Genomic DNA, 22,260 nt, shown 5'->3' with positions numbered 1-22,260 from the left:
TAGAAGGGAGACCTATATATAAATGCCTGCTTCTTCTACAAGCACAAACCCTCTGTTTCCTTCAAGGGGTCTCCCTCCTTAAGGAAGCAATCCTGGTTACCCTGGCCACTCCATCTCTCCGTCCTCTGACCTCCAATAGCACCAGTCACCTGGCTGAGCCACTGAGCACTCACTTGGCCGTACTGCAGCTCCACGTACTTGCCTTTCCTCTCCCTGTGCTATGCCTCCACCTCTGCTACCTCTGCCGTGACATGCACCCCACCACTTTCCATCTCCGTATGTTCAAGGCACAGTTTACCCCTAGGCTTCCTGTAATACAGGTCCTTTCAATGGTGGCTCCTTGTCTGAACCATCTTTGGTCTCTCCATCCAGCCCCAGATGTGTCAGTCTTGTCTTCACAATTAGATCTGGGTTCCTATGCTGCCGTTGCTTTGAGTCTGGTTTTATGTCATGGTGGCACTAGCAGCAGCCTCTCCCTGAGTGACCCTGAGCAGTGTGATAGGGACACAGTCCATCGACCACTCATCCATCCATCGTTTACCAAGTGCCTCCCTTGTGCCAGGTCCTGGGCTGGATTCTGGGGGACCCTCAGAGACCCTCACCCTGCCCAGAGTCAGAAATGATTCAGTGTCAGTTGCATCCTTGCTCATGGGCACAAGAGGTGCCTGTGAGAGGGGACACAGGGCCTAGCTGTGCCTATCGATTCTTGATGACACCGCGGCGGGCCTCCACATCCTTGTCATGTGTCACCACCCCCACGATTACTGTGATCACTGATCGTCATCATGCAAATAACAGCAAACGCGGTTGAAGCGCCTACATCATCCCCGGTGTTGAGAAGCCTGAGGAATCCTGCATCTGTCATCTACAGTTCAGAAATGGGCCAAAGTCATGACCTATGGCTTGAATGCAGCACAAACCAGCGGATCTGGGAAGCCTCTCAAGCCTCTCGAGACAGAGCAGGAGAGAGGTGATAGACCACCTGGGTGCCCTATTGCTGGGCCTAGCCTGAGAGCAGGTGTCCTGAGCAGCGCGACACTATCCTTCAGAGGACAGCCTGTGACGAGGAATCACACCTTTCCCCGTAGGAAGGAAACTCCAAAAGATGCCTGTAATAAGACCACCCTGGAGAAGCAGGACACTTGAGGTCTCTGCCTGATTTCTGCCGCCACCGCCACAGAGGCCCAGGTCCTTCTACAACACTGGGCAGGGGCGGGGCATGGACCCTCCCTTCAGAGACAGGCGTGGCACTTACAGACGACACAGAGGAAAGAAGCACAGGGAGACACAATCCCAGATCACCTGAACTGTGGTTTCCTGCAGAGGCTCACACATTCTCACGGCAGGGACCACTCTCCAAGGTGCTGGCTCTGATCTAGGAATGCACTTCTTCCCTGATAACTGACAGCCATCCTTGTCGAGAAGGTCATGGACCCCTGGCCCACCTCCAGGAATGAGACCCAGCACGTACCAACCTTCTCTGCACACCACAGCAACCACAGTGGTCAGGCGAGAGTGGAGGAGAAGCTCCCCTGGAACCTCCAATCAACCATACACATGGAAAGGGGCCCAAAACAGAAAACCCAATCTCACACACACACACACACACACACACACACACACACACACACACACATACACACACACAAAACCGACTAAAAGTCTGAACTCATTTCATCAAAGAGTATGTATGAATGGGCAAGAAGCATGTGACAAGTACAACATTAATAAACAACGCAAATGAAAACCATGGGATGCTGTCATATACTCCCCACAATGGTTAAAATTTAAAAGATTGACAATAACAACTGCTGGTGAGGATGCTGGTGAGGAACTCTCATACGTAGCTGATGGAACGCAGAACGTCTGAAAAACACATTGGCAGTATCTTATAAAGATAAATTCACACTTATCATATCATCCAGCAATTCCATGCTCAGGTATTTACATAAGAGAAACAAAAACCTATTTTTCATTTTGTGTCTTCACAAAGACACAAAATCCATGGTCCAGGGGAGGAGCTCCTAGACCAGTAGCTTTATTCATAAAAGCCAAAAACTAGAAACTAGAAGAAAATAGATATCAACTATTAAATGCATAAATCAAGTGTACACATATATATGTATACACATACACACACACATATGTAGATGTCCATGAGGTCACAAAGAATTGGACACGACCGAGTGACTAGGCACAGCACATATATATATATTCATTTGATTGAACACTACTCAGCAATAAAAAGGAAGGAACCACAGATATGGGACCACAGGGATGAATCTGAAATGCAAGCACTGAGTGAAAGAAGCCAGACAGAAAAAGACAACATATTCTGTGACTCCATTTGTATGAACTTCTAGAAAAGGCAAAACTGTAAAGGCAGAAATCAGATCAGTGCTTGCCAAAGGCCAAGGAGAGAGGGACAGAGGCAGGGGATGGCAGAAGGGCACAGCAGGGTGATGAGAATGCCCTATATCATGTTTGTATGGGGGCTATATGCCCACATTCACCAGTCAAGTCTCATGGCATCATACACTTAAACTTGGTGAATGTTACTGTGTGGAAATCATATCTCAAGAAAGCCTATTCATCTAAAAAAAAATGGACCCAAACTCAAGAAACCATTTTCAAATCTGGGGAACTCGGGACTGATATTCACTAAGCGTAGGCTGGCACAGCCATGCTTGTTAAAATACTGAAAGCCTTCCACACTTACTGGTAAATCACCACCGCTTGAGGTTTCCAGTTACCCTCCTATCCCCAGGCCTTCACTGGGCCCCTCTGACCACCCCAGGACCTGACAACTCAAGGTAACACCAGACAGCAGAGGATCTCCCAGGCCAGCGACGGTGGACACCATTCTGACTGGCCGGTGCCACTCCTGATGAACCTTATATGGAAAAACAGAAGATGTCAAGTTGCGCTCTAACTCAGCAGAAAGCTGGCTAATTTTCTGCCAGGCTTATTTTGTTTAGGTAGTGCTTTCTGAACAGGGGTGCCAAGTGATTCTTGGGGGAGGTGCAGAATGAAAAATCTTAGCCATTACAATCGTTGGTGGCCCTTCAAAGGGCATCAATATGTAAAGAGATGGACACTCTCTCCAGGTATGAGTATTTCACAGGGTATGGTACTGGGTGATCGGGAAAGATTATCTACAAAGGCTCCTGGGGAGTGAGGGTGGGAGGACAATGAGAATAAGGCTGAGAAACACTGGTTCAGATGCAGAACAGAGACCGCCCTGACACCACAGAGGCAGCCCCGGTGCTTGCATGGAACTCCTATCTGATGGTTTTCCCTGTGCAATGGGTGCCCATCCTTGGCACAGTGAGGCAGTGTCCTGAGTCAGAGGATATGTCCCATCATGGCAAAGCCAGTCACTCATTCTCGATCCTCTGAAAGGCCTTAAACCAACACAACTCAGCAAACTTTCTCTAGAACTCTGGCAGCCAGCAGTCAGCCTAGCCCATGAGGATGGCCTCAACCACGACCACACACAAAGCTCTACGGGAACCAAGCACAAATCCTGGGATTCCCACCCCTTTCCTCTGGACAGATTTGCTTCTGGAGCCCCTAATGGCAGAACTGTATGCAGCTCTTAGGGGGCCTTCTGTGGCATGAAATGATAAAGACCACCTCCAGGTGAGCAGAAATTCAGCGCAGTCTCTGAGTCCTGCTTCGTCAGGCTCAGCTGAGCCCCAGATCCCCTGTACAAGGCTGGCTTGTGCACTTAGACGTTATGACAATACTATAATTGTTCTTTCAGTCTTTTCCGGATATTTAATAACAACGTGAAGTGGGAGTCGCAAAGGTCAGCCCTGCTGTAGAACGAGCTTTGTTCTCATTGTCCTTTTCTGAATAGCATCTTCCATTTGCCAGCTGTTCCGTGCCAGTGAGCCCTGGTGGTAGAGGCCTGGTGCTGCTAAAAAAGGTAGCACCACTGACTGGTGCGGAATATTCTGATTTGCTAACCAGTCCCCGGGCCACAGTCTATCCACGTTATCTGCATAAATACACACACGAGCCCATGCATGCACAGACACACCAACACACGTACACACGGGGCTTCCCCTCACTCCTCCAGCGCGATCCACAGCTACAAGCCCAGGAATGGAAAGAATGCCGACCACCAAGATCAGAGAAACGAGGTGATGTACACATGTAGCATATTCATTTGGGAAATTATTCTTTCTGGTTAGGTGAGAAATAAAAAGCTCCTAGGATTTCAGAAGAGTCATATATCTATGTTTTGGTTTTTTGTATTTCTTTTCTTATTCTTTCTTTCAGTTTATTCCTAAAGCTCACAATAGTTGGCAAATGGGAGTCACTCTTACGGTCTGTGACAACAGTGCCCCGAGCTCCCACCACGCCACCTCGGCATGTCCAGATTCCTGTCCCATCTTGTCATTTCACCTCTCTGAGCCTCAGCAGCCAGGCCTACAAAATGGAACAAACCCACTGTCTGTCTGAAGACAGGACAGTCATCCAACGTTGAGATCTGTGACTCTCTTCCCAAAGACCTACATCAGAGGGCAGTTTTCAGGAACGTATAGACTATTCGGAGCCTTTCAAGAACCAAGGTCTTCTTAGAGGTCTGCGTGTCAGATGGGGTAAAAGGGGAACTGAATTGTAATTCAGAACCCATGCAATGTTGTCAGTGAATGTCTCTTGCGTCTGGGCAGGGCTCGGTTTGGGAACTCAGGTACCATAAAAGAGGGCGATGTAGCCCTGGCAGTCTGTGTCAGAGAGCAGCTTTGTACCTAATCCAGAAAGTATGATAGTTGCTAAGGAACCATTGAGATGCAAATGAACTGGCAAATACTTAGCAGCAGGATATCAGAAAAGGGTGGGGAGGGGACGCCTTGAACGAGTTAGTCAGGTGAGTGAAAGGAAAATTACTTTCTTCTGATTGGAAAAAGAAAACCACGGGTTTTCGTGCGGAGCAGCAGCACTGTGCTACTGCGTTTAAAAAGGAATAAACCAAACTGTTCTTGTTCTGCTCGGCTGAGAGGAGAGGAAAGTTAGAGCTAAGAGCAGGGAACCTGCAAGGGCAAATGGAGTCTTCCTCTGGTGCACTCTAAGCAGAGTTCAGATACCTCTCTCCCAAAAGAGAAAGAGACATATAAGGTGTGACGACAGAAGTCTGTAAAGGACACTGAATACCTGCCATCTTTATGCAAGTCTCAAAACCTAGACAAAAAGTACACAAACTAAATGTGCTACTGACACAAAATGGAAATTTCTGGTGAAACTAAGCCATGATTGAGAGTGGGGGAAAGTAAGGGGAAATGGGCCATCTTACCAGGTACCTATGAGTTCGCATTTCTTTCCTTCTTGCTTCGTACTGAGCATTCAATTTAAATACAATGGTTAGGTTAGGATGTTGTGGCATCTGTGTTGGAACCCAGAGATACAGTGAGAAGCATGGCTCCTCACTCATATTTTTTTTTTTTCATTTTGTCCCTAAAAGGAGCCCTCCTTTTTCAGAGTCTAACTGAGATGCTCTAGTCTTAAACTCATTTTGCCTTCAGTCAAATACCCCTTCTGTCTGCCTGTTCATCACTGAGTTTGATCTTAATGCTCAGGGATAAAGAAAATATCCTCAGCCAGAAAGAAACTGTTGGCCCAGCCATCTCCAGGTTGCCCTTCCTGGGTTCTCACTTTTCCATCACCTACAGTTTCCCCAGCTTTTCCCACAACTTCACCCAGGATCATCACAGCTACAGCTGCCTCCTTCTGCCCCCAAAGTCCATGATCTTTCCTTTCCTGCAGACCAGCTCTCTTATGTTCCAATGATGCGAGAAGGTTGAATGGCTATGGAAGCCTGCTGCCCCATCCAGCAGCTACTCCCACTACTTCCAGTAACAGCACCCTGACATTTCTGGGGGGAGCCAGCCCTCCCCACCTCTGGCCTGGCGGCTCTGGTGGGTCTGGGCTACCCCTCTCCCCCAAGCTCTGGGGATGGGTAATGTGCCCCACAGCTGGCCAATGAGTACATTTCAATATGCCAGTGACAGAGCCTGGTTCATGGAGAGACTTAGGACCCAAGGGAGCCAAGGAGGCAAAACTTCCAGGGCCTCTGCTAGAGCCGCTGGGAGTGAGAATCACCACTCTGCCAAAATTTCCAGAGGACATGAGTTTGAGCTGCCAGCAGCCACGTGAGTATCTAGCGGGAGAGCTGTTGGAGGAGAGAGTCAAGGTAAATGGCTGAGTTTACTATTCTCCATAGCCCCTCCAGGCCCATTCTCCAGCTCGTTTTGTACTCTTCTGAGGCTCAGGAGACTGACTTCCATGGACCAGGCCACCTTGTCCTCTGTCTTATTGTTGGGCTCACCCAACAGGAGGTTCTGGCAGGCGATGAGAAAGTGGAGGAGAAAGAGTTCCAGGACTACATCGCCCCTCTCTGCGCCCACGCACTCCTCTGTCTAGGACTACAGCTCCTGCCCCCAGGGCCCTCTCCTAGTACAGCCCTGGCCAGGTCCTGATGGTACCTCCCATTGCCACTTCTGGCCTTAGGGAGCTATCGCTTCCCACTATTGCCAGATCCTGGGTACACCCAATCCTGTTTGGTTCCCTTGCTGTCCTCTGCTTAGCTGCTTAGTCATGTCTGACTCTTTGTTGTCCCCATGAACTGTAGCCCACCAGGCTCCTCTGTCCATAGGGATTCTCCAGGCCAGAATATTGGAGTGGGTTGTCATGCCCTCCTCCAGGGAAACTTCCCAACCCAGGGATCGAACCCAGGTCTGCATTGCACGCGGATTCTTCACTATCTGAGCCACCAGGAAAGCTCAAGAATACTGGAGTGGGTAGCCTATCCCTTCTCCAGGGGATCTGCCTGACCCAGGAACCAAATCAGGGTCTCCTGCATTGCAGGTGGATTCTTCACCAGCTGAGCTACCAGGGGAAGCCCATTTAATCCCCTTAACTCTGGTCCCACCTCTGGAAAAGAGTCTCTTCACTGAACTCTCCTCAACTAACCCTTTGAGAATACCATCTGTGTTCTGCCCAGAACTTGGCTGGCACAAACACAAAGCTAAGGAATGAAGAAAGGAAGACTGAGCCTTAATATAGCCTTGGTGCCCCGGATACAGTCACAACCTGAGTCCCAAAATATCCAAGAAAACAAAAGCCAGTAATCACTCCTTAACTTTTGCTCTCCTCCAGTTTAAGCTGTACATTTGTCTCTACAACTGAAGATATGGCTAAGAAAACAGGTAAAGCCCTCCATGGAGAGCTCTAGTGGTCCACCATTATGAAAAGGAAGACAGGAACGATGATCAGCTTTGGTTTCTCATCCCAACCCACTCCCATTTCTGTCTGACAAATGTTTACCTGTCCCCCAGGGAGGACGTGTCTCTATCTGTCTCTTACACACACAATCCTGCCTCAAATCCTTCCCACTGGAAGTACGATCCTCTCCTTTGGTTTCTCCTAGCAGCTGATGTGTAACTGTTACACCACAGCTAGCAGACTCCATCACACCTCCTGTGACAGCCTGTAGTCTGCATAGCTCTGTTTCCCCCACCAAAGTGTTAATCAGTGAGCTCCTGGAAAGAAAGGCTGTGTCTTCTTGAACTTCATGTTTTCATCTTCAAGTACATTTCTCATGTAGATGCTCAGTAAATGTGCTCTGTATCAGTATTTATGAGCCTGGCAGCTCCTAAGCCGTCAGCTCTGTCCTGAAGCTCCCATTCCCCATTTGCCTCTTGTAGAATTCGGGCTCTCACCTCTGGGAGCAGCTTGGCCCTCCTTGGACACTCTGGGATGGGGCTGTATCATCCCTCAAGGCTTGCTTCAGCCTGGCTGGAAAGAACTGCATAATCAAGCCAAAACCCATCTCCCATGCAGAGTAAAGCCTAGCCTGCTTGGCAAGACCACCCTTCATGTGTTCATAGAGAAGCCTTCCCTCCACTACCCTCTTCTCTCATTTTCAGTTGCCCAAACCTGCATCCATCACATCACTGTTTATTCCCATCATAGTACTTTCCTGAAATTATGCTCTCCATTATTTTTCTTCTTAACGACCATCTGTCCTACCACTAGGATGCCCCCAAGGGCTGTGTTCCCCTTCATCACTCCCCGTTTTGTGCATACTACCTGGCACATAGTAGGAAACTGACAAATAGTTGATAGAAGTTGAATGACTGAGACATTTCTTCTCCCCGTCCCTAACCTCCCTCAAGCTCTCTCTGCTGCTGCTGCTAAGTCGCTTCCATCGTGTCCGACTCTGTGCGACCCCACAGACATCAGCCCACCAGGGTCCTCCGTCCATGGGGTTTTCCAGGCAAGAGTACTGGAGTGGGGTGCCACTGCCTTCTCCGCAAGTTCTCTCTAGTCTTCTCTAAACCATTTTTCTTTCACTACTTCTCCTAGGATATTTTGGCTATCAATTGCTACATAACAGACCAATCCAAAACCCAGTCATTTTAAACATGACAAGATCTATTTTGTTCACAAATCTATAATTTGGACAGGGCTCAATGAGGAAAGCCTGTCTCTTCCCACTCAGAGTCAGCAGGAATGACTGGAAAGATGGGGGCTGCAACCATCTGAACACTCCCCTGCTCAGAAGTCTGGCATGTTATGCTGGCAGTGGGCTGGAATATGAGCTAGGGCTATGGCTAAAACATCTACAAGTGGTCCCTCCAAGTTGCTTGGGCTTCCTCACAATATGGTGGCTGAGTCACAAGGGCAAGCATCCCTCATGTAAGAGAGAGCCAAAGAAAAGCTGCAGTATCATCTCTGAACTCACCTCCAAAGTCATGCAAGATCACTTCTGCCATAGTCTATTCATTAGAGTCCGAAGGCCAACCCGTATTTAAAAAGGATATGAATTAGGTTTCATATTTTGATGAAAAGAGTGGAAAAATTTGCAGACATTTTAAACTCCCACAAAGGACATGATTTCAGGGTTTTGTGTGTGTGTTCTGCTGATTTTCCTTTCTTTGTATTCATTAATACAACATATATTTATTGCTATCACCTATGTGCCATATGGTGGGGATACCATGAGAGTTAAGCTGGAGCCCCACCCTGCAGGGGCTCACAGAGCTATGGGGTACCCAGACAAATCAACACATAATTACAGACCAGTGTGGACTGGCTCCCACTGAGGGAAGCAGAGATAGGTGTGGTGGGAACCACCTGGCTACCTCACCCAGCCCAGGGATAGGATGAAGGCTTTCCAGAGGAGGCGAATTGTGGCAAATTCAAAAGAAAAACTTAAAGTTAGCCAAGAAAAGATCAGTGACAAACACAACACAGACACACCAAGCAGGTACAGACTCACAGGTGCACAGCAGCGGAAGGCTCAGTTAGGCCTCTACACATACGGGGGAAAAGAAATGGGGGACGCCCAAGGTGTGCGTGCCTGTGCCGGCATGGAGCAGGGAAGACGGAGCAGCAGGCCATCATGCTAGCGGGGAAAAGTGGGGAAAGGAGGACCCAGACTGTAAAAGGTCTCACATCAAGAAGGCGCTGGAAGAGACTCACGCATATCCCAGCTAGGATAAACCCAAACAGCATGATACGTGCTCTGACACCCAAAGTATGGTCTGACAGTGCCCAACATGGGCCACTGGATGCCTGCCCACAACTCCGTAAATGTTCTGATACTAAGACCCTCTTCCTCGCCCTGAAGCTTACAGCCTGCCCCCTCACCCCCAGTTCATCCAGACCACCTAGATGTACTGCCGAAGGGCTGAGAGCATCCCTGGATGGGCCACCCTCCAGCCCCTCCCAGAGAGGTTCCTCCCCTTGTTTTCACTCTTCCAAGCTCACCAACCGGCTCAAGCCTCAGCATCAATGAGAAAGCCAAGGGCAAAGGTCCCACCTTGATGTGCTGGAAAAATAGGGAGAGGAAAACAACAGAACAATTAACTGCACGGCCCAGCTGCCTCTCACAGATAAGGCATTTTCTCTGTCACCCCTGTCGATGAAGCTGCCTGCTATTATTCCCAGTCCTTCTGCTCAGCCCTGTCCACAGGCGCGGCCCCGGGGGGACCAAGCACTGTCCAATGAGACTAGGACGCGCAGGGGTTTCTCTCCCCCCTCCTCCTACACATCCATCTATGCTCAAACCTGATGCTAAACCCCTGTGTCCTCCCCTGATGTGAGTCTGCACCTGTCCAGATGGGCAGGAGCTGCCAGAGCTCTGGAAGTAACACGGCCCCAAGCAGGGTGGAGTGCACAGGGCAGAAACCAGGGCGGCTCCCAAAGGAGAACACAGGCAGCTGGCCTTCCGTCTAGAAGGCAGGCCTGTGGTGGGAGCTCCAGGAGGCCCACAGCAACCCAGTCCCCCTGCACACCCCCACCCCCACAGCCCAGCACAGATGCCAAGCAGCCACCATCTAAGTAGCACATCAAAGACATGAGCCAGACGGATACGCAGCAAAGAGAAGACCACTAATGACCACAGCAGGGGTCTGATTGGTGGGAGAACATGGAAAGGGCCATGTACAAACAGGAAAATGCAAACGGAGACGGTTTTCCTCTAGCTGGAGCACAGGTCGGGCAGGTCCAGAGAGCAAGAAGAAAGCCTGGCCACAGGGACCAGGATACTCTCTGGTACTTTGGACATGACCTGGCAGGACAGTGAATAAACAGCTGGTGCTTAATAAATGCTCCCTGCTTTCATTCATAAGTAAGCAATGTTCAATGGAAAAGGCACTGAACTTGGAGGCAGTGGCCTGAAGGGCTGGCCAACTTCAATTTGTTAAAACTTCAGTTTGAATCTTAGTTCTTGTGTCTATAACTTAACCTCTCAAAGCCTCGGCTTCCTCACCTGTAAAACGGGACAACAGATGCTTGGATATTAAGAGTATGGGATCAATCAGCACATGATAAATGGAAAAACAAAAGCTTAGTCCAGTCCTGGCTCTAGTGCTGTCGGGCTGTAGGATTTCTAGAAAGTCTCTTCCCGTCCCTAAAATCTGCCTCCAGTCCCACTCCCAACGTGCCAGGGCCCTGGGAACAAGCCCTGTGAGCTCCCACGTGCTGCAGCGGCCCCTGGATCAGTCCCAGGGACCTCAGACAGGAGTGCTAGGCTAGGCCTGGGGCCCCCTGCTCCCTCACTTGCCCCTCCCCTCCTGGCTACCTGCCTCTGCCCATTTCTCTGCTCATTATCACCTCCACGGGGTGGGGAGGATAGAGAAGCAGGGCAAGGAGGTTAAATTCAATTCAGTCATTTGGTCACTTGCTGCTAGGAAGCAGGTGGAGTGAGAGGAGAGACTAGGGCCTCAGGTGCAACCTGCGGGCAGAAATGAGCCCTGGTAATTCTCGGGAAATTTCCTATATGTTTCCACGTTGGCCCAGCTCTGCTACTGAGAACTCTGGGAACCTTCAGCAGCTGCTAATCTATGTTGTCTGTGGGTGCCGGGGCTTCCCTGCCCTGGAGGAACACCTCTGCTGGGGAGGGAGTGAGAGGGCCTTTTTCACCACGTCTTCAATGTCTCTAGTAGCTGAGCATCCTGAAGACTCCATAATGGGGGTCGTTATGATATCGCGAAGGGCCCCAGGTTTTCAGCTCTGAGGCTGAGTAATACTCCATGCTGCCCGGGGATCAAGAGAGCAAGTGAGTAAGACACTCTTCTGAGGCTGTGGAAACGACACCTTCTATTTCACAAAGCTAGTGGCAAATGTAAAGCCACTGAGAGGTACCTGGCTGATGATGCTACATGGGGCCAGAGGAGACCGTGGTCCCAGAGCTGGGCCAGGCCAACAGGAAGTCCCAGGAGCAAAGTCTCCTTGTGGAGGCACCAGGCTAAGGCCCTTCCTGATGTCAGCCAAGCTCACCCTCACTCATCTTTGAGCTGCTGTTGCAGAACGCCCGCCAGTCTATGAGGATCCACACCCCAGCCACAACTAGTCAGGGGGTCACCATGCCCCAGACTTCACATTACCTACTACTGTCACCCCAAAGCTCCTAATTCTACCACTGCTTCTACCCTGGGGTTCGCTCCCACCCCAAGCCCTTTCTAACCTCTCCATCATGATGGCCCTTCCTCTAGTCTTTCAATAATGAGAAAACTGGGACACAGAGAGGGAGAGAGTAAACTAGACATCCAGTTGCTTCTTGTGTCTTAGGTCAGATGGAAAGCAGGTTTCCGTTAGCAAAGAAGAACCAAGTCCACCATCCTCCAGGGCCCCCAGCACAGCATGTCCCCATGTCTCTAAGCCCCAGAAGAGTCATCAACAAAAGTTAGTGAGGCAACTCAGATGTCAGGCGTCAGGGGCCTTTGATGGAGCAGGTGGCCTTGACCTGGTCACTCAATGCCCCCTCTCTGAGCACAAACACACACCTGGGGGCCCTGATTTATCACTGCAATTTAAACAGAATCTACAGACGGGACTGAGAAATTTCTCAGCAAAATTATACTTTGAACTATGGAATCTCTCCCAGGGTGTTACTTTATTATTATAGTAATTTCCTCAGAAGGGCAGGCATCCAATGCTCTGTTCCTGCACCACCTTTGGAGACATGGAAATCTAACAGAAATATTCAGGTTGCTTTAGTGTCTAATGCAGAAGAGGAAGACATAAAGGGAGCTCTTTCAAGAAATGCGGACTCCTAGAATCCAGGTGTAGGGATGTGTTCTAGAAGACTGGGGGAGGGAGTGAGACAGGTAAGGGTCCAGTGTGTTCCCTCCACTGCCCCCAAGATGCCTAGGGAGCCCAGGCCCATCTCCTTTAGGGGCCCTTGTCTGCAATCGTTTCTTCCTTGGGAGAGCTGGCCAGGGCAAGAGGAGGAAGAGAGATGCTCCCAGTCCTGCTACTAAATTCCTTATCAGAAGCCATGCCACGGTGCAGGTCCCCAGCTCTGCATCTGCACATGTGCGGGGTGGGGTAGGTGGATCGTGGGAAAAGGGGGGCAGGAAACCTGCTCCAGCTGAAGTGTCGAGACCGTCTGAACATTTCACTCACCTCTTCTCCGGTGACCATGCAAACATAGAGTCCCCAGTAATCAACAGAGTACCCAATGACCAGTGGCTGAATCAGCATTAGAATTTTTCCCGTCCGTGAATTCAGGCCGATCCGAACCTTTCTTCTCACAAAGTTCACCAAAGTGGTGAAGTGAGGTGGAGTAGTTAAGAACACTGACTGCCTGGGTTCAAATGCAAGCCTTTTACCAGTTTTGTGACCTTATCAAATTATTGAACCACCCTGTGTCTCAATCTTCTCATCTGAAAAATGGGAGAGGAAGGTTGATAATAATACCAACCTAACAGGGTTGTCTAAAAAATAAGCAAATTAATTTATATAAAGTACCTAGAATAACACCGAGCATTAAGTGTGAGCTATTATCAGCAGTTTCCAAATATACCAGTGCCGGGCTGTCTGCATTTTTATCACTGGGGACCTTTATAACTGATAAAAATGAAGATGCCCAGGCTGTTCAGCAAGGGCAAAGTGGAGCAAGACCTGCCCAGGATTCGTTACTGCAGCTATTTTAGAGTAATTCCCCCGGCAGAGTTTCCAGGATGCAGGATCTTCAGCAGGATCTTTTGGGAGGCCAGAATACAGTCTCTCAGAATATATCCAGACCTGCTGAACTGAGGCAGAAAGAGCCCAAGAGTCTACAGCAAATTGCCCAGGTGGCATGAAGCTGCCTAAAGCCAAAAACCCTGCCTGAAATGCCATTCCCTTCTGTTGCTTCCAAAACTGCCTCCGCCCTTTGCCCACAGTGGAAACCCTACACTCAAAACCGTAGGGTTTCTAAGAACTCTTGAGGATTAACTAAGATGACTGTTTTAGTTTAATAATATGAATGTATCTTTGACTTTAACAGCATCTTTATTTTTACACTAGTTCAGGGATATCCTCATAATGTGTGTGTTACCTGTCTGACTTCCTAGGCTGGAAAGGTTGAGTATCACCAGCCACTGGTAGCTCTGCTCTGCCAAGCCAGAAGGTTCGGGACTGGCCAGGGCTGGGCCTGACCCCTGCAGCTGTCTACACTGCCAAGACTCTTCTTGAGAAATAGCCCAGGGCTGCGTTACCCTATCTCACCAGCATTCCACTCAATGGCTTCGGGTGTCCCTCCACAAACACTGAGTAACGGCAACCATTTTACAATGCACAGAAAAGAATTCTCTCAAATTTACTTTTCCCTCCAGATATATATATATATTCAAACTTCGGTGCCTGCTACCACTTGCTGGCTCAGGATATCCAAACCAGAGGCACACATAACAAAGAATCATTAACCGAAAATGCATAAAGAGTCAATTGCTGCCTGACCTGGTAGCCTGTTGTAGGCATGCAGACTGAGGTTGGGGGCTTTCACCACCAACCGTGATAGACTTAACTGTGGATGGTGAACTTAGGGCCCTTGCATTTCAAGGTGCGGCATGTGCATTGATGCACCAGTGATTCCTTTGGAGAATCCACTATTTGCTAAGTCCTAAGAAATCTACCACCAAATCAAACATGTGCACACTCAAGGGTGGCAAGTCCTGGATTTTACTCTGGACCACATCAAAGAGCAGTTCTTCTGAGAGTGCTCTGGCTGGCCAGCCAGCGTGGCAATCAGAGGCCACCTGCATTTGTTATGGTCATTTGTGGACACTGGTGCTAGGGCTAGGAGGATGCTACAGGCTGTCAGTGATTCCAGAGCACTGCCTCCAGAAGGGCTACCACGTTTAGCTCAGGAATACTCTACTCCGAGGGAGATCGTCTGCTTCCAGCCCGACACCATAGCAGCCCGGGTCTCCAGACTCCATCATGAAGGGCATGGGCCAAAGGGCAGCTCAGAGAATACAGCCTGCAGACACCAGCAGCCCATCGACAAGTGCTCACACCCAATGTGAAAAGACATGAGCTTCAAGAGGCAGCTGTTTTTCTGGAGACAGAGAAAGGAGGCCTAGTTCTCTGTCCAGAAGTCCAGGGTACGTCAGCATCCCTGCACCGCCGCCCCCCCCCCCCCCCCCCCCCCAAGCCTGCCTGCTCCTCTCTGAAAATAGATTTGGAAAGCCTTTGCCCTGCAGGCCATCTCTCTCCAGAGCAGAGCCAAGGGCTAGATGGAAGTGGGAGGAGAGGGCGGAGAGCAGGAGCGGTGTCCCTCAGTGTGGGCCTACCCTTCTCTGCATGTTAGCCACTCCCTCTTCCTTCCATGAAGGCAGAGGGTCTCATAGGACACTGCCTGCTTCTGGCTAAGTGTCCCCACCTGGCCCATGGTTTCTGCTAAAGCTTTGGTCCGGCCCTGGCCTGGACTGAGGACCTGCCTGGTCTTGGAGCTTCTTGCCGTGGGTGATAAGGCCCTACTGAAATTTCATCAGGGACCCAGGACAGAAAGACCACAGGCGGACACAGAAGTGGCCAAACCCGCCGGGAGGGGCGCCCCCTGGCCACGGCAGTTTGAGAGGGATCTGCGATCTGCGTAGGCAGCTCATTGATCCACTTTTCTGATAATTATTCCTCACTCATCACAAGCGAATGACGCTGGCCCCAGCCCAGCCAGGCAGGCGGGAAGGCACCGCCGCGTGTGCAGAGGAGAAAATGAGCCTGCCTGTGCTCACCCGGGAGAGGCAGGAGTGAATGGTGTGTACTATCTCTGTGCACTGAGCAGGAGGCAGGGCTGCTTTAATATTCTGCTGAATGTGGCGTTTCTTTTAACTCTTACTGGAGAGAAGTTCAGCCCAGAAAGCCAGACTCTTCTGGCTAAGCTAAAGGTAAAGTTTCTGGGCTGTGCACAGAGAAAGGCCACAGGCCCCACACTCTGGGTCTCTCCAGAACCCACGGGTGACCGGACGGGTACACGGGGCTGGGTACCGGCACCACAGCACCCTCCCTGGAGAAGCTCCAGTAGAGAGGGTCTAGGGAGGAACCAGCGCGCCGCCAGACGCCTGGGGACTTCCCATACATTTGCTCCCCAATTTCGCTCGAATACAAAATTGCAAGTGCCCTCCTTCAACGTGGAAACCCAACCCTGAAACCAGGTTCCTAAAGTGGGCACCTATCTGCTCTCCGAGACCGAGCCGCTGACCCTTCAGCGGACGCCAAGAGAGGCGGGCAGGATGCGCCGCCCCAGCGCTAGAAAGTCCAGTGTGCCCTCGACCATTGCAAATGCCCGCTCTCCCCGGTCGTGCTGACCGCTTTGGAAGTGTGCCTCGGCCACCCGGCCCTAATTCAGCCGCTCCCGCGCTTGTCCCTCAAGAAGCCAAACCAGAGCAGCCCTTGCGCGGGGCGTTGATGGCGCCCCACAATGCTCCAGGCCCTGCACGACCCCAGAAGCAACCCACAAGCACAAAGACCCAGCAGCCGGAAAGGGCAGCGGCACGCGCAGGGCAGACAAAAAACCACCTTCAGAAAAGCAAGAGCGAGCTTTCTAGGCGTTAATCGCCGCACCCCCGCGCCGCCACCAGAATGAACGCGGGATATGGTGGTCTTCACCACCAGGCCGGGGAATCCTAGCCCCGCCCGGGGCCAAAAGGCCCCAGTTTCGCTTGGAGAAGGGCAGCGCTTTCCGGAGGGGTCGGGGCGCTGAACCACGGGGCTGTGGGGCGGGTGGAGGGTTCCGCTGGGCAACCAGTAGCAGCAGAACAAGGACCCCGGCAGCCCAGCGGAGTGAGCTCCCAGCTCTGAAGGCCGCGCCGGGGGCCGCGCGCGAAATCCTTCGAAGGAGTTTCACCCGCGCCGGACACGGTGACTGCGAGCGGGGCTGAGGTGCGCATTTTCCCGAGTTGCTTTCATCCCGGCACTAAACTCCGCTCCAGGCCGGGCTGTGTTTCCGGAGGAGGGGGTGCGACTGCCTCTCAGCTGCGAGGAATGGGGCGGGAGAAGAGGGCGGGTGGCGGGAGGCGGGAGCGGGGCAGGGATTTCCCACAGGGATTCGCGGGCGCCGCCGAGCGCGGGGCTCCCTGCTGCGCCAGGCGCTGTGCCCGCCGAGCGCGCTTTCCCCGCCGCGGCGGCGGCGGAGGCACAGCCAAGGCTGAAGTAGCGGGGAGAGCAATGCTGCGCATAGGCTACCTTTCCCAGCCAAAGGGGAGACTGGGCGAGTTTCGGCAGGACCAATCACCCACACTACCCCACCCTCATTTTCAGGTGCAAGAGGCCACAAAGGTGTCCACTTCTCCCTGACTGACTCGGGAAGAATGCAGCCCGTAGGCTCCCGGACCACCAAGCTGTCCCCCGAGAGTCGGGCCATCTAACTCAGCCCCTATCATTCGGCAGCCACTTGCAGGGTACCAGGGCAGAGCATCTCCGGTCCCCGCGCGCAGAGCCAGCCTGCCGAGCCGAGTCCCGGAGCCTGCGGACCCGGAGAGGGGAAAAGGAGAGGTGGCGCGCGGCCGCCTAAGGGCATCGGTGCCCGGGATAGGAAGGGAGCGGACAGACGCCCGCACTCCAGCGGCCGGACGGCCAGAGGCGCCCCTTCTTCCCCAACGCCCAGTTGCGCCGGAGCTCAGGAGCCTGCACCGCAATGCAGCGGGCTCCGTGCTCTCCGAGGCTGCTGGCGACCAGGGCTGCTAGGGAGCGCGGGAGCCAGGGGGCTCCGCGAACCAGCTGCGGGTGACGAGAGCCAGCCGGGGGCGCGCGGGTGGGTGCCGCCCCAGCCCCGCGCTCAGTCGTGGCCGACGCTCTCCCACAACCTGGCCCTCGGGTCTCGGGATGAGGGCGACGCGGAGCAGCCAGAGAAAGCCCTGGGTATACAGCCGCCAACTTGCTCCGCGGAGGCTACGTTACCTTCCATTGCGGCCACTGCGGATGCCAGGAGGAGCAGCAGCAGGAAATCCAGGGCCATCGCCGGCCGGCGGCCCCCAGGCCGAGCCCGAGCCGAGGCGGCCGCGCGGGGAGGGCGCCGCGTCCCGGGGCGCCGCTGCGCTCCCCGCCGGTGGCTTCTCCGTATCCTTTCGCGCTCGGGCCGGGACCGGACTTCCCGGAGCGCAGCGTGGGCGTGGGCGGGAGTGTGCGCGCGTGGGGCGGTGCGGGCGCGCGTGGTTGTGGGTGTGCATGTGTGTGTGTGTGTTTATGGGAGAGGTGGGTGTGTGCGTGCCTGTGTGTAAGAGAGAGGGCGAGGGAGTGCGAGCCGGGTAGAGCGCGCGAGTGCGTGTGCGTCCTGGTGTCACATTGCGAGCTGCATCCGAGCCTACGAGAGGACGGAGCCGGCCAGACTGACGGGGGAGGGAGCGGGATCCCCCACCATCAGCTCTCTCCCCACCCCTAACACCTCCTGTCCAATCAAGGAATCAAACCTGCAAAATTCCCCCATCCAATCAGGCACGAGCACCTCCTTTCACTGGCATTGTTAGTTTAAGAAAAACTTTTGCTTGCAAGGCTGTGCGGGAGGGCTCGGAAGGCGCTAGGAGGGGTCGGGGCTCCCCCTGGTGGTGCTCTCGGAGAACCGCACCGGCCGGCCCTAGCTCTCCACGCCCTGGTTTAGGGGGCCAAGGGAAGGAACGGACTCAGGCCCTTCCCTTTACAGCCCACCAGGTTTAGGTGAGCTTTAAATAATCAAATTTTTCTTCTTTCATCTTCTCAGCAAGACTACGCTGACTACCCTGTTTAATGCAAGCCCAATGGCACACCTTATTCCTCCTGTCCATAGCACTTCACCTAAAATGTGGTTTTATAGTTATCCTGTTTATTGTGGGTCTCTCCTTACTAGAATGGGGTCTTCATTCCTGGGATTCGTGTGTGCTTTGTTCACTGCGAATAGCCAGTGCCTAGAACAGTGCCTGGCCGGTCGAAGGTCATGGCGTGCATCTGCTGACTGAATGAATGAGGTTCGGAGAATCTGGGGGCATCAGCCCAGTGTGCAGAGCAAGGGATATGCTTCCTATCCAGCTCCCTGCTGCTCTCCTCCCCAAGAAGCCGCCGCCTTCTCACTTCCCCATGTGTTCTGTGAACGTCCGCTGAGGACCCCAAGCCCAGAAAACAGGTCAGGTGGGAATGACCAGCGGTCACATAACCCCCTAGAGGGGCGTAATGCAATAGGGACAATGGAGAGCTCTGCAAGGAAGTGGGCAGGGGAAGGCACCCATACTGTGGGGGAAGGGCTAGAAGGACTGCAGAGGGGGACCGGGCATTGGAGACGGGAGTGATTCTCCCTAGCCCAGCTTCCCCAGCTCTGCTTTCTTTAGCCGGATGGCTTAAGATCAAGGACCTGCCCCGAGGCTGTAACGCTATGCGGGAGAAGCGTCCTCACTGTACCGCACCCCTACCAAACCTGCTGATGGTCTCCTCCTTTAGGATCAGCGACGACCTGTTAGGCCACCCTTCCCCACGGCAGTCACCTCTTTCCCACCAAACCTTTCCCAGATTTGTCAATGGCTTGACAGTGGGCAAATGTGATGGCCTCTTCCACGCTCCCTGCTCTCCTCTTACAGCGTTGCCAAACCAAGCTCCCACCCTGAAATGTCCAGTCTCTCCTCTGCTTGCGACTGCCCCTATTCAGTCAGTCCTAGCCAGACTCCTGTCTCCATTCTGACATTATTTTTGCTTCCCCTCTCTGACTCAGGCTACCTCCCTCTCCACCACCCTCCATCCCAGCTGCCTCCGCATCGGCCTTCACTCCCTCCTCCTCCTCAACACCGTGCCAGCTGCCCTCTGCCCCATCACACTGCACCAAGTACATCCCAATGACTGAAGCCGTCATCCCAGGAAGAACGTGCTCCCATTACCCATAGTCCTCCTAAGCCTTCAGCACTCCTGACGTTAGGGACCAGTTCTCCTGGAGCTCTTGCCTCAGTTTCCATGGTGCCCACTTTCCTCCTACCTGTCTTAGCACTTCTTACTGTTCCTTTTTCAGTTGTAAAGGAGGTTCCCCTGACCAGGCTCCGTCCTTGGAACCTCTGCTTGCTGAGTTCCTCAGCAGCTTCACCTGTTCTTCTGCCTCCAGCCCTCCTGCTATGGATGAACAGATAGATGAGTCTCAGACTCCTTTCTGTCCTTTGTTACATCACAGTCTTAGGAGAGACATATCAGGCAGAGTCCCCTCTGCCACAGCTTGCTCCCTTGTCCCAAGCCCATGAGCCTGTCCTAGGGCCAGCCTAATGCTTTAGCTTCCAACCCCTCCCTTCCCCAATCCTTCTGCTGCCAAACCAGTCCTCCTCCAGCCAAGCTTGATCTTATCTCTTCTCAGTACAGAAACCTAATGGCTCCTCATTGTCTGCTAAAGAAAGACAGACCACTTTGGGCTGGCATCCAGACTCCTCCACAAGCTCCCTGGAACCTGCCATCTCAGCCCAGACTCCACCAGCCTCCCTGTGGGCCAGGCTGTTCAACCAGCTTGATCCCCTAAACACAGCCCAGGCTTTCCTTCCCTTGCATCTGGCTAGCATGCACTCACCCACTTATTCCAGGGAAATTTATTGGGTAATGACTACTAGCCAGGCAGGCCTGCTCAAGGCTGTAGGTACACAGACACAGGCCCTGCTCTGAGAGAGCTTATGGAGTAGTGGAGAAGGATGACCACAAAGAGGAAAGAGGTGTCAGATAACAAGAAGAACTGGAGAGTCAGCAAGGTACCAGCTAAAGGGTGATGGTGGGTAGTGAGAACAGGTGTTTCTTGAGCACCTGCTGCATACAGGCATTGTACCAGATGTTTTTGTGTAAACTGAAATGAAATAAACTTCCTGCCTTCAACTTCTTCCCAAAGCCCACCTCTCTCAGGAAGCCTTAGTGTCCCCTAACTGTCTCTCTTCACTCACAATCTTGTGCTACATCTCCTTGTGTGGGTACAGAAGGGCTCTTCCAGACCTGGCCGAAGGCATTATCCAACTGCAAACCTCCCTCCTGGGAGGACCCTGGGACATCACAAGTGCAGGAATGCCAAGAACTATGCCAGGCACTGAACCTGTGCCAGGAGCACCAACCTAATATCTTCTGGCCCCTACGGCTCACCCTGAGAATTGTAAGTCTGTAGGGATGAGGTAGGGCCACAGATGTTTTTTACAGTCTACACCCTGATGGGTTCTGCTGCTCAGAGAGGGTTGGCGGCCACTGTCTAGGAGTTTCAAGCTGTGCTCCAAGGATCTCTCAGGGGACATGCAGGTGGGGAAGTACGGGAGCAGTCTGAGGGTGGGGCTTTAGACCTCACCTCTGTTCAGACAGCCTTTTGTTTTACTGGGCATCTATATCAGGTTTTGTTTAAAGGAAGGGTTCTATGACAAGAAGAGAAGGAGGCAGAGGAAAAATAAGAGAGGTGAGAGGAGAGAATTGGATTGGGGTGGGGATGCACACATCAGTTCACAAGGGTATGAGGTAATGACACTGATGGCTTTTAGAACACGCTGGTGGCTCAGGTAAAAACAGCTTCAGTTTAGGGCTTTTGCTAATTTCCCTAATAGCCCAGGGGATTGACTTTTCCTGAGCAAGTTAAATATTAATTTAGCCATTCAGCAGATTGATCTCTCTCACAACACGTTATGCTCTGTAAATATCCCTGAAAGCACCATTGGTTGGGATTCCAAGCCTGGGTGCCCATTTTCCCCAAAGCATCTCCTAGGCTGTTTTTTTTTTCTTCTCTCTCTGATGTCAAATGCTCACTTGTTTTCTTGATTAATCACCCCTCTATTTGATATCACTAAATCATTCCTTCAAAGTGACAGGTGTTCGCCTCTAAGCCAGCAGCTGAGCACTCTCAGGCACCCAAGGGTGACTTGACCCTTTTGCTAGGACTCAGAGGCCCTTCTGGTTGGAAAGTTTGGGGGCAGCTAACTAGGTCACCCCCACCTGTAAACAGCTTTGTGTCTAAAAGATTGAAAAGCATTTCTAGTGAAAGCAGCTGCCCAACTTCCCTTCTATACATTATGAAGCTACTCTACTAGAAAGTTCCTGCTCATCTCGAACCATATCCCGTTTGTTGTGGTTTTAGCCTGGTTTCTTCATTCTACTTAGTAGTGGGAACATAGGTAAATAGTAAGCAGTTTGAGAATGATCATATGGATGTCTTGTGCATGAGATCTTAAGTTGCTCCTTTATCCCATTGTTTTCTTTCTAAGCATTGCTTAACTGCACAAATGAAAGGTTTTGTTACACAGTCCATGACCCGAGCTGCTTTAAAGTAGATTCTTAAGCTGCAAGACACATTTTCATCAATTCTTTTTGGAGAAGCAGGTGGATCGTGTGTGGGTTATTTAAGGCATTTTAACAATGGATAATAGGCAAAGAACAAAACTTTCAGTGTTTATTGAGCAGGAATTCCATGTTGGTGACCAACAAGGTGCTAAAGACCCGGTGACGTCTGTGACCCCAAGCCCCCCTTTAGGGATCTCAGGATCTTCCTGGGAAGACAGACACTGAAATGCATTGTGGGACTTTCTG

At 51.9% G+C, this 22,260-nt stretch overlaps 1 protein-coding gene across 1 annotated transcript in view; it reads right to left on the bottom strand.

Annotated features, from left to right (window-relative positions):
* EPHB1 (EPH receptor B1) overlaps positions 1 to 17,738 on the bottom strand; it is a 455,697-nt gene extending 437,959 nt beyond the window's left edge. Inside the window, exon 1 of the mRNA XM_040233096.1 lies at positions 17,680 to 17,738. Coding sequence (XP_040089030.1) covers positions 17,680 to 17,737 — 58 coding nt within the window. The 5' untranslated portion in view covers position 17,738. The remainder of the gene's footprint in view (positions 1 to 17,679) is intronic.
* Between the last annotated feature and the right edge of the window lie 4,522 nt (positions 17,739 to 22,260).

This window comes from Oryx dammah, unplaced genomic scaffold, assembly GCF_014754425.2.
Source record: "Oryx dammah isolate SB20612 unplaced genomic scaffold, SCBI_Odam_1.1 HiC_scaffold_2, whole genome shotgun sequence".
NCBI lineage: Eukaryota > Metazoa > Chordata > Mammalia > Artiodactyla > Bovidae > Oryx > Oryx dammah.
The sequence above is the reverse complement of the archived record's forward strand: the minus strand, read 5'-3'. Positions and strand labels throughout refer to the sequence as shown.